This window comes from Macaca mulatta, chromosome 3 (genome assembly GCF_049350105.2).
Source record: "Macaca mulatta isolate MMU2019108-1 chromosome 3, T2T-MMU8v2.0, whole genome shotgun sequence".
Taxonomy (NCBI): domain Eukaryota; kingdom Metazoa; phylum Chordata; class Mammalia; order Primates; family Cercopithecidae; genus Macaca; species Macaca mulatta.
In genome coordinates, this window is record NC_133408.1 from 81,178,677 (window position 1) to 81,196,087 (window position 17,411).

The 17,411-nt window shown below is 48.0% G+C and overlaps 1 protein-coding gene across 37 annotated transcripts in view; it reads left to right on the forward strand.

The window, feature by feature from the left end:
- Window positions 1-17,411, forward strand: part of TNS3 (tensin 3) — a 308,803-nt gene that overhangs the window by 158,459 nt on the left and 132,933 nt on the right. For all 37 annotated transcript variants that reach the window (XM_015133583.3, XM_077996802.1, XM_077996781.1 and 34 more), the window contains 4 exons: window positions 750-814; window positions 4,964-5,047; window positions 13,905-14,017; window positions 15,102-15,162. In XM_015133583.3, the coding sequence (XP_014989069.2) occupies window positions 750-814; window positions 4,964-5,047; window positions 13,905-14,017; window positions 15,102-15,162 (323 nt within the window). The remainder of the gene's footprint in view (window positions 1-749; window positions 815-4,963; window positions 5,048-13,904; window positions 14,018-15,101; window positions 15,163-17,411) is intronic.

The window sequence follows — 17,411 nt, forward strand, 5'->3', positions numbered from 1 at the left end:
AGCTCACAAGTTGTGGGAAAGTAGGTAATGGGCAGAAGTAGCTCCTGGGCTGTGGTTTGCAATCGGCTGTTGTAGGTTGTAAGAGTATGTTCTCGAAGGTGGCGCTCTGTGGCTCTGGATTGGCCTGTCCAGTTTCTGCTTCTCCTGCTGGTGTTGCTGGTTTGTGGGCTGGGCTGTTGGTGTCTGTGGTTATGGTTTGAGTGAGTCCTTTTCAGAACGTCTGCCTGGGACAGTGGTTCCTCTGTGTGTAATGAGGGTGGGCTACAGGGCTATAGCTGGAGCTCAGGTGCTGGCAGTGCTGCCAGTAAGCTGAAATCTATGTTCCACTCATGCTGAGCTGTGTGTGCAGCCCTGATCATTATCAGCCCGTGAGCAGGCAGGCGTTCACTTCTGTCTGACCTGGATAATTAAGTCATGCTAATTGCTGCAGCTCCTGGCACAGTTTCTTCCAGCCTAATTGGGTGAAATGACAGGCAGATGCTGTGTTGATCTGCCCTTCTGGGCTCCTACGGCTGCTCCAGTTAGCACCCGCTCTTACTGTTTGCACCCAGCGTGCAGGTTCCCTGTTGCAGAGACTCCAGTTGCTCTGGGTACTGACTCTCCCAGACCGGAAGGCTGCGGGTGATGCTGGCCTAACCTCCAAAGCAAGCTCTCTATTATTTTGTCCACTAGTGAGTCTTTTCCTGTTCTAATTACATCTCTGCTGTGGGATTTCAGAGAAAATCAGCTCATGTTTTTGTCTCCTGCAGGGTGGGAAAGGACGCATAGGAGTGGTCATATCGTCCTACATGCATTTCACCAACGTCTCAGCCAGGTAGGATGAAGATGTCAGCTCGCTGTCTTGAGGTGCTAAAAGCGGAGCCTGCATGGGACTGAAGGCTGCTTGGGAGCTGTTCTGGGCACCAAGGGCTCGGCTGACCTGTGTTTCCCATCCCCCAGTGCTGGGGTGGTCAGTGCCTGGAAACCCAGCTTCCAGTTAAGCGTTTACACTTGTGAAAGTGGCATTTTCCAGGTTGGGTGGCTATGTATGATTGATTCTAAGTACTTCCATGGAGGCATTAAAAAAATAAGTGGCCCCACTGTCCCTTATTCTCTAATAGAGAATTCTCTAATAAAGAATAACAGAGGTAAAAGTCACCATTATGAAAATTAAGAACAGAGTGGTCTCACTAAATCAGTTCATACCTTGTATATAATGATGGTGACAGCCGCCTCTTTTGCAGGCACTGGGCCTCTGGGAAGTATGCTGAATATTTTCCTTTTCTTCCTGAATTCTCCTAACTAACCCATGAAGCAGTTACTGTCATTCCCATTGCGTGGGTGAGGGAAGCGAGGCTCAGAGGAGCCAGGCAGCTTGCTCATGATCTCACAGCCCAGGAGCGGGGAGCCAGATCTCGGCTGGTTTCCATGAGATGGAACTGTAATCGTGGAGACTTTGGAGGTGCCACCCGGGTCCCCTTAGCCAGGCATGACACAAACATGGTAGGGCCACAAGGACCTCAGTCCTATGCCCATCCTCCTGGCCCTGGGCAGCTGTGGTGTACACTCTGGACCCTTCCCAGAATGCAGATCTTCACTCACGCTGAAATGCAGTGCAGAAAATAACGTTATTTGTGGGGTCTGCATTTGCATCTGCCCTGTCTTCTCAATGGCCTCTTTGTAAAGCCTGAGCTTTCCATTCTGAGGAAATAGAAGCTTATTCATATCAGCCAATAAACCTTTTCCTTTCTAGCACCAAGGAGTGAAATTTGACTTTCTGAATGTTTCCTCTGGAAACCAGTTGGGGAGTTGGTGCCTGCCAGGGAGGAAACCAACCCCCAAGTGAAAATCAGCCACCCTCTTGGTGAGAATAATCATCGGTGTGTGTGTGTGCCAGGAAAATCGAGATTCCTGGGCACATCCATCCCTCAGTGATGCCAAAGACATTTGGTAGGTGACCAAACATAGCCTGGCTGGTTCTGGACAGAGACTGCCTCAGCATTTTTTTTTTTTTTTTTTTAAAGACAGAGTCTTGCTCCGTTGCCCAGGTTGGCTCAATCTCGGCTCACTGCAACCTCCGCCTCCCAGGTTCAAGCTATTCTCCTGCCTCAGCCTCCTGAGTAGCTGGGATTATGGGTGCGTCCCACCATGCGCAGCTAATTTTTTGTATTTTTAGTAGAGATGGGGTTTCACCATGTTGGCCAGGCTGGTCTTGAACTCCTGACCTCAGGTGGTCATTCACCTCGGCCTGCCAAAGTGCTGGGATTACAGGCGTGAGCCACCGCGCCCAGCCACACCTAAGCATTTCTATCCCCAGCAAAGTCGTATTGCCTGAACCAAAGTTCCATGCACTGTAGATAGTCCTGAATTTTTGGAGAAGGGTAAATGTCTAAGGACTAAAAGCACACCTTTGACACTCTTGCTACAAACTCTGTTTTCTCTTAATAGTCAATATGTATTTCAACTGCATGCATCAGGCAATTTACCTGAATGATCTAAGCCTCAGCATACCTGGAAAATGATGGTAGTCCTACTTCCCAGAATGTTGTGACAGTTCACCATATCATTGCACAAAAAGCACTTAGAACAGCATCGGTACTCGGGTTATTGGCTGTCATTAATGCTGCTGTGATTAGTAGGAGTAATAGTATTAAGTGCCTTTCAATTAAATGCGCTGATACTACATACTTTTTGTGACTTGCTTTTCTACATTAATATCATTTTATACGCATCATTCCCGGACATCATTTCAGTGGCAGCATAGCACTTTATTCAATGGATATGTTATGTATTTAAGCATTTGCTGATTTTGCCTATCCAAGTTGCTTCCAGTTGTGTGTGTGTGTGTGTGTGTGTGTGTGTGTGTGTGTGTGTGTTTAAGACGGAGTCTCACTCTGTCGCTGGGGCTAGAGTGCAGTGGCGTGATCTTGGCTCACTGTAACCTCCACCTCCCGGGTTCACGTGATTCTCCTGCCTCAGCCTCTCGAGTAGCTGTGATGATAGGTGCCCGCCACTATGCCTAGCTAATTTTTTGTATTTTTAGTAGAGATGTGGTTTCACCATGTTGGCCAGGCTGGTCTTGAACTCCTGACCTTGTGATTCACCTACCTTGGCCTCCCAAGTGTTTTTTTTTTTTTTTTTTTTTTTTTTAAATTTAGGTTGCTTCCAGTTGTTTTCTACTGCAAAGCATGCCATGATGAACACATTCTTATACATACATCTGTGATCATCTCTACAATGTTCCCTCTTAGATTATATTCCAGAAGTAGAGTAATCCCAGATAGCACAATCACACATTTGAGGTCTTTATCAAAAACTGCAAACAGAAGAAAACAGAAACTTCAAGTCACCAGAAAAGAACATTCTTGTATCAACACCATAAAAATAGAGTTACAACGACACAACCAGTACTAATATTATTACTACCAATAATATTACTATGGAAAATAAACATTGGTCAAAATGTATTCTCAGCATTTAATAAAACAAGGAATTCCAGAAAAAGGAATGCTTAAAAGTCACTGGTAGGCTATGGAGCTGCACTCTCCTGCTCAGTATGTGATGGACTCAGTGCTAAAGTGGGCCCTTCTGTTTGTGACTGCCCTACCAGCACAGTCCCTTGCTAGCAAATGCACATAGCAAGTTGTCCATTTTATAGCATTCTGTGAAAGTCGTATCACACTCAACTTACTTTTGAGTATGTTTCTTTTTCCTCCTGCCTGTCTCTCTAGCTGTATTTTTGTGAAGTCCACAGTGCTTATGTACATCATTTTTCTAGAGGGGCATAGACACATTTTTCTAAGTAAAGGGGCACTTTATCAGGTTTTGTTGTTGTTGTTGTTTTGAGCTGGAGTCTCACTCTGTCACCCAGGCTGGAGTGCAATGGTGCGATCTCTGCTCACTACAATTTCCACCTCCTGGGTTCAAGTGATTCTCCTGCCTCAGCCTCCGGAGTAGCTGGGATTATAAGCACCCACCATCATGCTCGGGTAATTTTTATATTTTTAGTAGAGACTGGATTTCACCTTGTTGGCCAGGCTGGTCTTGAACTCCTGACCTCAGGTGATCCGCACCCCTTGGCCTCCCAAAGTGCTGGCATTACAGGCGTGAGCCACTGCACCTGGCCTATCAGGGTTTTAAGGAAGCATTTGGCCCAAGTGAGTTTGAATTGTTAAGACACCGCACTCATATTCCAGGATTTGTGCTGAAGTCAGATCAGGAAACCCCACGAATGCCCTGCTGTGAGGTTTCTGGAAGTTTCCGTCGGATACTACCTGTCAGCATTGTGGAGCTAGCATTGACGGTCAAATATGTTGTTGGAAGCAGGGTTACTTTCTATGGCAGTCACTTCAAAAACAGTGCTGCAGCCCCGAGGCCCCAGACACTTTTCCAACCCCAGTGCCCTGCGGCCTTCTCAAGCCCAGTCCTGGGAGTGACGTACTGGCGGGGCACAGGCTGGCCCACTTGTGTCCCGAGGGTGCCTCTTGGGACTTCATGGGGGAGTCCATTCCCTCTTGTGCTCTGGGTTGCTCCCTGCATCCTTGTGGTCCTGAGACTTGAGTCTACCTGGTATTCTCTCGCAGAGCCCACTTAAAAAGATCTTTATTTAGGAGGTAGGGTGGCCAAGGGACAGTTTTGGACACCAGCCCTACCACCTGCCTACTGAGAAGCCTCAGTTGGTTCTTCTGTAAGCTGGGTATTCAGCACTTTTAAGTATCCTACCTTTAGATAAGGTGCTGTTATTTCAGATGAGAATTCTGACCCTGCACTATGGCTCCCACTTTGAGCACAGTATATTCCTGAAGAGGAAATGAAATCTAAGAAGAGACAGGTGGATTGGGTATGCACAGGTGCAGCAAAGGGTCAAGCCGCTTGTGGGAGCTGGTCGCTTTGAACAGCCATGAGACACATCCCCCATCACACACCCACGTGGTGTGAGCTCCATTGAGTTGACTCTCTCTCTCTCTCTCTCTCTCCCCTCCAGTGCTGACCAGGCCCTTGACAGGTTTGCAATGAAGAAGTTTTATGATGACAAAGTTTCAGCTTTAATGCAGCCTTCCCAGAAACGGTATGTATACATCCCCAAAGCCAGAGTGAAGAGGTGAATGAAATTTTACATATAAAAATGCGAAAGCAGAAGAGGCATCTCCTCTGTCCCAACACCTAAATGGGATTCCTGGGTCCTGCTGAAGACTATGAAGTGGGTGGTGGGGGAGGCTTGTCTCTCCCACAGGTTAAGGACCAAGCCATCCTATGTGTCTGTAGTGAGAGAGCCCCCTATGCTGCTGGCTTGCACTGACAGGTAGAGGGAGGACTTGCTCCAGTTGGCATCTTCCTCCCTTGCAGGGAGTGAGTTTTGATTTCCATTATTATGTTGGAACTTGGTTCTGTTGGCTAGACCAGGGGTCAGTGAACTCTCTCTGCAACAGACTAGAGAGTGGATATTTTAGGCTTTGCAGGCTGCAGGATCTTTGTCGCAACTGTTCCAACATGAAAGCAGCTCTGGGCAATATGGAAATCAGAGAATGTGTCTACATTCCAGTAAAACTTTACTTACACAAACACATTAGCAGTTGCATTTGGCCAATTCTTGTAGCTGATCTGTTCCCTGAGGCCACGGAGTATTTTTCTGTCATGCTGCCCATCTCTCCCTTCTCTACTCCTGGGCATGGCCCCTGGAAAGTGCTCAGTAAGTGATGGGGAATAGCCATGGGGTGCAGAACTTTCTCCTTTTGCTGCCTGCCCCAGCAGGCTGAGGTCAAGAGCCTGAGCAGGGCTGGCTGAGAGGCAGTGAGAAGGACCCACAGCTGGCTCCCCATCCAGGTGCACTTCCTCCACAGATGGTGACACCTAGAGCCATCCAGGTAGCTCCATGGCATATTTCAAAGCCCACAGCAGGAAATTTGTAGGAGAATTGCCAAGGCTATTGCCAAATGGTATTCCTCTTTGGAGACAGGTAGTTGCACACCCGGCCTTGTGTATGCAAGTTTTGATGCCTTGTATCTGTTTTCTCCAGTGCAACTGAGGGCTATGTCAGCGGACATGGGAGTAGACAGGCAGAAAGGGATTTCAAGCATCACCAGAGGCACCTTTTCCTTTGGTCTTGCTATTTCCAATGGCCTGGCTCTGTTTCTCTTGAAACCCGGTGCATGGGCTAGGGTGTGGGACCATGGTCAGCAACAGGCCCACATGCAATGCAAGTTGCGTGCAGAAAACCCAGCATTTTATAAAGTATTTTAGTTAAACAGTCACTTGGGTTTTGTTTTTTTTTTTTTAACCATAAAGTGTTATTTCTTTGTTGAACAGTTTCCAAAATCGTGACATTCACGTGACCTCCTGCATGGAAAATGAGGTATAAATAGGGAGTAACCCGTGCAGAATGCTTGGCACACAGGAAGTACAGCTGGCGTCTTTCCTTTTTTTTTTTTGTTCTTATTTCTTACGGCACCAGCAGCTTCTTTATAACATTAAAAGAATATGGGAAAAGGGGGAAAATATCTCCTCATTTTCTTTTTTTTCTTTTTTCTTTTTTTGAAATAGGGTCTTGCTCTGTCACCTAGGCAGTAGTGCAGTGGTGCAATCTTGGCTCACTGTAGTCTCAATCTCCTGGGCTCAAGCAATTCTCCCACCTCAGCCTCTTGAGTAACTGAGACTATAGGCGCACGTCACCACGCCCAGCTAATTTTAAAATTTTTGTGGAGACAATGTCTCCCAGGTTGTGGTGGGAGGCTGTGTTGCCCAGGCTGGTCTTGAACCCCTGAGTTTGAATCTTCCTTCTGCCGTGGCTTCCCAAAGTGCTGGGATTACGGGTGTGAGCCACAGTGCCCTGCTCTTCTCATGTTCCCACGCCCAAGGTTTTCATGAATCCTTCCCATCATTGCACATTTGAAGCCAGAGTATTTGCATTTTTTAATGTTTGCTGGATTTAATTTTACATTCCAAGGTTAATCCCTCTGTTCCTGAGATTAGGGAAATGCCCCTTACTCCTTGCTCTTTTCCTTTTATCTTGACCAGAGCCTGCATGAAAAGATGCTCACCAAATGGTAATCGAGTGTGTAAACAACTGAGTGAATGCATAAGATAAATCTGGAGGAAAGTTTGAGACCAGAAGAACGTGTGATGACAGCTTGTATGGGAATAGGCTCTATGATGGGAGGCTTCTCTGTTGTCCTGAATGGCCTGGGGAGTGGGATGGGTGCTCTGCAGGCTGTTTTAGGACTGAGCTCGAGAAATCATTTTAAAGTCACACTTGTAATAATCACTCTTGAGAATAATTAATTAGCGTGGAATTTGTGGCTGGGGAGCTCAGAAGTCTCAATAGCAACTCCGATGGGAGGTGAATCTTTGTTACCTTGCTTGTTACACTAAAACGCCATGGAGCAGTTGGCCCATGGAGCTGACCCATAAAACTTACATGTGTCCATGTAAGTTTTCTGTTTTTATACCTTCCTTGTCTTCAGCAAACCATGAGAAGCAGCTTGTTGACACCCCGGTGTGGCCTCCTGTTGGTGCTCATTACCACCATTGTGTTATTGAGGCACCCCTGAACTTCCTTACCTAAACTTGGAAGCCTTCCTCTTTGAGAAGTAGTTAAAAAGAAATACTGGGTGCGGCACAGTGACTCTAGCCTGTAATCCCAATTCTTTGGGAGGCTGAGACAGGACAATCCCTGAGTCCAGGAGTTTGACGCCTACCTTAGCAACACGGGAAGACCTCATCTCTATCCAAAAAAAAAAAAAAAATTAGCTGGATTTGATGGCACACACCTGTAGTCCCAGCTACTCTGGAAGCTGAGATGGGAGGATCCCTTGACCCCATGAGTTGGAGGTTACAGTGAGCTGTAATTGCCCCACTGCATGCCAGCCTGGATGACAGAGCTAGACCCTGTCTCCTCCTACCCCCCAAAAATCCTGGTATAGTTTTGGTTTTTATCATCAGCATCATGGAAATTAAAATTATTAATGTTTCTGACATCTCTTTTCTTTTCCACCTTTCCTTTCTTTCTGAGAGAGTTGAGACAGCAACACACGTTTCTTGGCCCCATCACTGAGTTAATAGGGAAAGTGACAGGAAGCCAGTTGTTTCTCTCGGGAGCTGAACTCTCCTGAGTGTTGCCTGCCAAGGTGACCCTGGGAGGCCCCAAGTGGGACTCACCTAAGACCATCAGTCATGTTGTCTATGCACATTTGGGTGTCTCTTTGAGGCAAAGGGAAGACAGACTAAACAAATGTCTTGGCATGCAGAAATCAGGATGTCCTAGAAATAATGCTATATAGTGTTACTGGTGGAAGGTATCAGAGTTACCAGCAGTGAATCCGTGAGGGTCTGCAGCAACCTCAGTTCTTGCCTGCTCGGAAGAAAGAATTTGACTGAGAGACATAAGGTAGAAAAAGAGACACAGGCAAGTTTCAGAGCCGGAGTGGAAGTTTATTTTAAAAGGCTTTAGAACAGGAAAGAAAGGAAAGTACGCTTAGAAGAGACTCAAGCGGGCACATGAAGGTCAAGTGCGGTGTTCAACCTTGGTCCTAGACTTTATAGACTGGCCCACTTCCCACGTCTTGTGCCCCTTTCCCATGATTCTTCCCTTAGGGTGGGCTGCCCGCATGCATACTGCCCTCCTTTTGCTTGGGAAGTGAGCACACGCAGTGTGTTTAGGAAGTTGTATGCATCCTATCTAAGGGTTTCTTCCCTTTTCTGGTGATGTGCCCCGAGAAGGTCATACTCTGCCATTTTGTCTGTTAATGCGTGTGCCCGAGAAGTTGTGTTTCCTTGGAGCCTGCGTTCAGTTAACAGTGCAATGGGCGTGAACCATCAGGAAATGACCTCCTCCTGGCACCGGCTGCCAGTGTATCACTTTCAGAGAGGCAATGTGGTAATTGCCGAACCATTACCCAGCATTCCTAGTGGGTGCGGAAAGAGCCCTCTCCTGTCCTGCTCGTGCCTGTTTAACTCCCTGTAAAAATGGCACTATTTGGTTTTTGATATTTCTGTCATTTTGGACACAGTACCTCAGGTGCCTGAAGGGATACTTTAAAGATACAAGGGGAGTAGTTTTCCACATTCTCTAGAGGATGCGACTCCTCAGGTAGCCACTGAGAGGCTTCTGTAACCGACAAGTGGGTTCATTATTCAATGCCCAGATAGAGCTGATTTGCCAAGACAGGGGAATTGCAGTAGAAAAAGTTTAATTCATGCAGAGCTGGCTGAACAGGAGAACAGAGTTTTATTACTACCCAAATCAGTCCCCTGGAAAATTTGGAGGCTTGGGTTTTTCAAAGATATTTTGGGGAGAAGGGGATGGCTAGGGAATGGGTGCTGCTGAGTGCTTGGGGGTGCAGTCATAGGGGAAAATGGCCCTCTTGCCTCTGAGTCCGCTTCGGGGTGGGGCCAGAGAACAGTTGGCAGGTCAGGTAGAGCTGTCAGTTGTCAGAAATGCAAAAGCCTGAATAGACACCTCAAAAGGCCAAACTTAGGTTCTACAATGGTGATGTTATCTCTAGGAGTAATTGAGGAAGTTGCAAATCTTGTGATCCCCAGAGTAATCTTTTAAGTCTATACCTTGGCAGAATTCAAGCTGCTTTCATCCTCCCAACGTGGTGGTCTTGCATTAGTTTTACTAAGGTGGTTTAGTTTTGGGCTATTATCATTTAAACTATAAACTTTACTTTCTCCTAAAGTTAGTTTGGTCCAAGTCCAGGAATAGCCAAGGGCAGCTAGGAGGTTAAAGGCAAGATGGAGGTTGGTTACATTAGATCTCCTTCACTGTCATACTTCTCTCACTGTTAAAATTTTTGCAAAGGCCATTTTACTTAATGCCCCTGTGGCTTCACCCTGCACATCCTCCTTGCTGCCCACAGCCTGCGGAAAAAGGTTGACCTTTCCTCAGGGAGCTGCACACTTTGCCTGGGCCCAGACATCCCCTCTGAATCACTACCTCTGTGGGCAAAGCCACCTACCCTTTGGAAGCATCCCTCGGGAGAGCAGAGGCTGTGGCAGATATATTGTGGTCTACTCTGAACCTTATGCCCATGCAACTGAGTCATCTTTGCAGCAATTCCAATGTGTAGGTCTCATTATTCTCCCCATTACACGAGAGGGAAGGGAATGCTCAGCAGAATGTTAAGTAACAGCCCAGGCTTGGCTCACACCAACAGGTGGCCCAGCTCACCTTTCCTGGCGGGTGGGTGCTGCCCCTGCAGGCGTGGCTGACTCTGTGAGTGCTGGGAATGTAGAATGAGTAAGCTGTTGGGAAAGATGTCCTGTGACGATGGTTCCTGCTGCTCGGAAAATAACATTTGAATGCCGATTTTTATGCACCCACATTTTCAGACAGATTTAAGCTTACGTCTAGTGCAACTCAAATGTTTAGGGAGATTTCTGAAGATTCCAAATGGAAGTTTTTGCTGTTAGAAGTGACTGTGAATAATGCAAGGGGCAACTGAAAATTTCAAGCTACTTTATGTTCGTTTGCTTACAAGTTAAAAGCAATCCTTTAGTTTTTAAAATGTACTGGCTGGTTTGAGAAGAAGCATGGAAAACATCACCTCCAGGGAGTTATTTCCTAAAAAGAAAGAAAATATAGCAATGGGAAAATAATGGAGCTGTTTTTGTAAAGTATCTGGTTTCTAATCTTTCCAGCTCTGAAAACTCTGTGGACTAAGTAGGAACATTTTATTTTGGATAAGGCTGTTGGGATGGTCTTTAGAGGGCATCGGATACCCTACCATTGATTCATTTATATCTACCTTTAATGCCACAGATAAATGCCATGTATACGAAGTTAAAGTTGATCCTTTCCATAGTCGGCTGGATAAACTAATTGTGCAATTCTGTCTTATTATGTTCGTTTCCCCTTCTTTTCTTTTTTTTCTTCGAGACAGGGTCTTGCTTTGTCACTCAGGCTGGAGTGCAGTGGTGCAATCTAGGCTCACTGCAACCTCTACCTCCTGGGTTCAAGTGATTATCATGCCTCAGCCTCTTGTGTAACTGGGATTACGGGCGCGTGCCACCATGCCCATCTCATTTTTTAATTAATTAATTAATTATTTTTTGTAGAGACAGGATTTCAGCATGTTGGCCAGGCTGGTCTCAAACTCCTGACCTCAGGTGATCCGCCCATCTCAGCCTCCCAAAGTGCTGGGATTATAGGCGTGAGCCACCGCACCTGGCCTCCCTTATTTTCATCCATACCTGAATGTTCTTTTCTTTGGTACTGATGGTAGTTCTCTAGGAAGTCACTCACAAACTCAGTGCTACTACCTGTGCCTGACTATCTGTCTGCAATCTCACAGCATTCACTACAGCTTATATTTGCAGTGAACTTTGTTGTTTTTATAAGATGTTGCTATTTAAAAAAAAATGTTTTTTAAAGGCTTGCTTTTATTTGGGATTTTGAACAATATATATATTTTTTAATCTTAACTTATTAAGAAAGCATGTGAAGGAAGAAAAAGAACTGCATTTACCTTAGCATTTTATGTCTTTAATTTATCTGAAAACATGATGCATAAAAAGTTGATTTCTATAAAGGTCAGATGAGAATTACATTCCAAGAGGTTACTTTTCAATTGGTTAAGCTATCACCTGAGCAGCCCTTTGTAGACGGACCTGGGAAGTGATGACCGTTGAGAGCTGGTTTTGGGGAGAAAACTCTGGAGTCCTGGATCCTAGGCAGTGGCAGCCTCTTCCCTTCCCCTCTGACCACCACTGGGCTTGTGGCCCTGGACTTTGGCCTTCTTTGAGAGCTTGTGGCAAAACAGAGTTCTTCTGCCATCAGCTTGGCCCTCCTCATCTGAAGGAAATACTTCTCGTGCTTCGTCTGGTGGCAGGGGCAACAATTCCAGCCAGGCCACATCAGCAGAAATGAAGCTCTGTGACCACAGTATGGGACAATACCTGTTTCAGGGAGAGGCCGTGGTTTCCCAGAGGACGGCTGTCTGCCTCTCATAGGACCTCGGGGCTAACTCTGGGCTCAGCTACTTGGACGCCTTACGCTGCCGTGACCAGGAGCCCCTCAGGCCCAGCGCTCCAGAGACTTCCATGTTTGCATGAAGTCATAAAACCAACATCGACTTCACCTAGATGCCTGGTCCAGGTGCACATGGGGCACTGAGAACACCCACAGGGAACAGGGTTGTCTCGGCCGCATGGTCACTGCAGAACCGCCCGAGCACATGGCCAGGCGGTGAGGGACTCAGTGTGCCACTGACAAACCGGACGAGCTGAGGAAGCTGATTTCCCAGTGTCCAGGGCTGCCCCGTGCTGGAGGGCGGGCAGAACTGCCCCAGAGGAGGTGACTCAGGCCCCTCACTTTTACTCAAAACCAGGGAGCCAAAGGACCCATGAAATCCACAATGCGTAAAATGTGCATGATTAAAAATACACGATTCATGCATTCCTCTGCCTACGTACAACTGAGGGTGAGAAGTCTTGTTGCCAGGGTAGAAAGTACCCTGCAGGGGAGGCGTGTGGGAGCCGCCTGGCGGTCTGGTCATCGGCCTCACAGGGTCCCCACGTCTCCAGGCTGATTGTCTGACCTCTGCCAATCTTACGAGGTTTTGCCCTGTTCTGAGAGAGCAGAAGAGAAGTTTGCTGCCAGGAAGATGGAAATACTGACATGCCCTGTTTCTCACTATGAATTATAACTAAACTGAAGCAAACTCGCTTTTCTGACATTTTCCTAGTGGGTGGACTATAGGTAGGGTTTTCCTTTTTTTGGTAATGTTTAACAGAAATCTTCTCTTGTTTAGTTTGTTTGTATACAAATTTAACCGCTTGAATAAGGGACTGGGTATGGATTGCCAGCGTAAGTGAGAGTTTTTTTTCTTAACACAAATAAGGTCCGTGATGGCCGTTTCTGGCTTAGGGTAGGATGATTGTAGGTGCTGGCTACACAGTCACCTGCCACTTCCTGCCTCAGTCTGCTGTGGCAATAGAGATGCATAGATTGTTAAATATTGTGGGGTTTCTGGTTGGTTGGGTCTTTCTTGCAAAGATTACAGTACTTTGGTGGAGAAAGATGTGGAAACACAGATTCAATGCAAGGTGTTGAGGCTACGGTGGAGGTTGTGTGGGTGCAGTGGCCACGGTGAGGGACCTCAGGGCAGGGGCCACGCCAGGCAGGGCACCAGCAGGCAGGACAGGCCAGGGAAGCGTCAGAGAGCTTGGCAAGCCTCCGACTCATCTTCCTGTCACTGCCGCCACGTCATGCCTCATGAGGACCTCGGCGATCAGATGCTGCTAGTGTAGAAGCTTCCCTCTTGACCACCAAATGCTCATGGAAGTTGTGTGTGGTCAGTGTTGGAAGTATGAAGCTGACGCCTAGAACTCAGGAAGGCTGATGACCCACGTGGCCTTCGCCTTTGGAGCTGGGCCCTGAAGAGAGAGGGACAGCAGGAAGGAGAGCCTCTTATCAGATGTGGCGTGGAAGGCTGTGGGTTAGGAGGGGAGTGTGAACTCCAGCCTTTTCTTAGGGCTCCCGAGTATGAGCAGAAAGCAGCAGGTGCAGTGAGTGGTTCTGGGCCTCGATCACGTGACCCTGCCGTGGATGAGATGCTAGTGACAGAGCACACGCTCACCGGTGTGCCAGGCCTCTGCTTCCTGCTGCTCACCAGTGGGGGTCATGATGATCTGTGGCCTGGCTTTGCCTGGCGATTGGTTCAGTGGACAGGCACAGAGGTCTTTCAGGTGTGGGATGCTCAAGCCGAGAGGCCGGTTGTGCCTCGGTGTCCCTGGTGCCTGCTGCGCGGGTGGGAAGCCATCAGACCTGTCGGCACAGCACCATGCTGAGAACCCCTGGCTGTGAGCAGTGGACCGGTTCTCTCCCAGAGCCCCAGACCCAGCCGGGTTGTATTTCTCCTTGAGTTCCCTTCTCAGCAGGGGCTGAGGACACTTCTGGGAAGTCTAACCCAGCTGTCCTTTCGCAGGTATGTTCAGTTCCTCAGTGGGCTCCTGTCCGGATTGGTGAAAATGAATGCCTCCCCCCTGTTCCTGCATTTTGTCATCCTCCACGGCACCCCCAACTTTGACACAGGTGGAGGTGAGTGTCCTCTGTGACGTGGCACCTGCGATTGGCTGGCCCAGACTTGGGGCTGCTCCTGGGCCTCTCAATTTAGATAAACCTCTGCTTTCTTTCTGAGAGGGTCCCGGATCTGCTCTTCTGCCTCCCTGGCAATTGACTGTGTCCCCCTTCTGTGGTCAGAGCGCCGTGTTTATGTGGTTGGGCCAAGTTATTTAATCAGGGGAGGGACAGGCGGCCAGCAAGGGGGATCAGAAATACCCCTGTGTATATTCAAAGTGACTTGGGCAGACAAGCATTGTTCTGGGCTGCAACCCTGGTGGGTCAGCTGTGTAGTTGGCCTTGAGGTCACAAGCCATGGAAGAAGCCCAGTAAGAGAGGCATGAATGTGAGCCTGGTGCATCTCATGAACCGATCTCCTCCTTCTCCTTTAAAATGACCCCACAGGAAAGCACACAGTATGTAGCTGAGAGTGAGGACCCTGAGCCCTCCTCCCTGTCCCACTTAGATAAACACAGCACATGACTGGGGATCAGGGCCCTGTTCCCACATCCCTGGTTACCCAAAGGTGCACAGAGCATATGGCCGAGGATCAGCAGGGCCATATCCCTCCTCCCTAGTCCCATGCAGCAGCACATGGCACATGGCTGAGGGTCAGGTCCCTGTCTTCTCCTTCCCAGTCCCATGCAGGCACACACAGCACATGGTTTGGATTCAAGACCCTGTCCCTCCTCGCCAGTCCCATGCAGGTGCTTGTTCATAGGTTTCTTTTGTCTCTGAAGTACATCCGTGCCTTCAGGTCCCCCTGGTCATCACGACCAGAGTGACCTTGCCAAGCTGCTAGTTGCTTTGGAAGCAGCCTGGCTTCAATTCAGAAGCCTTTGACACCCTTTGGTTAAAGGTCAAACTGTGTTACTCTGCAGGCCTCTAAGACTGGGTCCGGCCTTTTCCTGCAGCAACGCTGTGGCTCCATGCACTGCCTTCCCAAACCTCAAAGGCCACAGGTGCAGTCTCCTGGTCTCCTCGTGCCTTTCTTTCTGTTTACCAAATTCCTGTTCGTTCTGTACCAGTCATGCCTCTACAGACAGTTGTGTCTTTCTTTCAGTGTGCCGGCCCTTTCTGAAGCTCTACCAAGCCATGCAGCCTGTGTACACCTCTGGGATCTAGTGAGTGCTGCTGCTGCTGCTGCTGTGGGATCTGGACGGCTCAGGGAATTGCAGCTGAGCCTCAGCTGCCTGTCCTGCAGGAAGAGGATGGGAGGGTTCAGGTCAGAGAATGCCAAGAAGTCAAAGAAGAGTCCAGAGGGGAAAACACTGGGGTGGCCTGTGCTTCAGCATCATGCCTCTGCCCTCCCTCCTGCCCTGCACTGCTGTCTTTGGGCTGTCACACCAGTTGGCTCCATTAAGGGACATGGGAGCTAGAGGGCCCATTTGCTTTTTGGAGTATGGGGAGAGAGGGCCATTTGCTTTTTGGAGTATGGTGGCCCCTCGGTTTTCAAGGGGAATTGATCCCAGAACCCCTTTTGATTACCCAAATCCGAGGATGTTCAAGTGTGTTTTATAAAACGGCATTGTCTCGAACTCCTGACCTCAAATGATCCACCCGCCTCGGCCTCCCAAAGTGCCAGGATTACAGGTGTGAGCCACCAAGCCCCTGGCCATCATGGTGAAACCCTGTCTCTACTAAAAATAAAAGAATTAGCCAGTCGTGGGGTTGCGCACCTGTAAACCCAACTACTCGAGGTGGAGGCAGGAGAATCACTTGAACCTGGGAGGCGGAGGTTGCAGTGAGCCGAGATCGCACCACTGCAGTCCAGGCTGGGTGACAGAGCAAGAGTCAAGAAAGAAAGGCCAGGTTTGGTGGCTTATGCCTGTAATTCCAGCACTTGGGGAGGCGGAGGTGGGCAGATCACAAGGTCAAGAGATTGCGGTCATCCTGGCCAACATAGTGAAAGCCTGTCTCTACTAAAAATACAAAAATTAGCCAGGTGTGGTGGCGTGTGCCTGTAGTCCCAGCTGCTTCGGAGGCTGAGGCAGCAGAATTGCTTGAACCTGGGAGGCAGAGGTTGCAGTAAGCTGAGATAGTGCCACTGCTCCCCAGTCTGGTGACAAAGCGAGAATCGGTCTCAAAACAACAACAACAACAATAACAACAAACCCTGGCATTGTATTTTCATATAACCTATGAGTATTCTCCTGTATACTCTAAATCATCTCTAGATTACATACAATACCTAATTCAATGTAAAGGCTGAGAAAATAGTTGTTACAATGTATTGTTTTAAATTTCAATTATTTTTTATGGTTGCATTTTTATTTTTTATTTATTTCCCACAATATTTTCTGTTTTTTTTTTGAAGCGGAGTCTCACTCTGTCGCCCAGGCTGGAGTGCAGTGGCGCGATCTCAGCTCACTGCAAGCTCCACTTCCTGGGTTCACGCCATTCTCCTGCCTCAGCCTCCCGAGTAGCTGGGAGTACAGGTGCCCACCAGCGCACCCGCTAATTTTTTGTATTTTTAGTAGAGACGGGGTTTCACCATGTTAGCCAGGATGGTCTTGATCTCCTGGCCTCGTGATCCGCCCGCCTTGGCCTCCCAAAATGTGGGGATTACAGGCATGAGCCACCGCACCCAGCCTATTTCCTACAATATTTTCTATCCCGTCATTTGAGTCTATGAATGTGGAATACAAGAATAGGGAGGGTTAACTGTGAGTGTATTGCAGAGAGTCCTACGATAGGATATTCACTACTGTGGTTATTCTTTCTCGCTCCTTTCCATTTTGTTTTTTATTTTTATTTATTTATTTTTTTTGAGGCAGCATCTCGCTGTGTTGCCCAGGCTGGAGTGTAATGGCATGATCTCCGCTCACTGCAACCTCCACTTCCCAGGTTCAAGCGATTCTCCCGCCTCAGCCTCCTGAGTAGCTGGGATTACAGGCACCTGCCGTCATGCCTACCTAATTTTTGTATTTTTGTAGAGATGGGGTTTCACTATGTTAGCCAGGCTGGTCTCAAACTCCTGACCTCAAGTGATCCGCCTGCCTTGGATTCCCAAAATGGTGGGATTACAGGCGTGAGCCATGTCTGGCCTCCTTTGCATTTTAAAGAAAAGGTAGCCACACATCCCCCAAATTTGTACACATTTCGGAGCTTTCTTTGTCTTTTTGTATGTGGAGAGGCATTTTATGAAAAGTTAGTAAAGGGAACAAATATTCTGACTACTCACAAAGAGCTGTTGTCACATTTCTGGGTTTGCTCTGGGCCCTGTGTGCAATGATGTCATTCTGGAATTGCACCTGCAGTTTGAAACTGTGGCTGTGCACACCCTGAGCCCCTTCCTCTAAGGCTGCATGGTCATCTCCAAGCTCAGGCCTCTGGGGTTGGACTTTAGTCACTTCAAGTCAGTCACTGACCA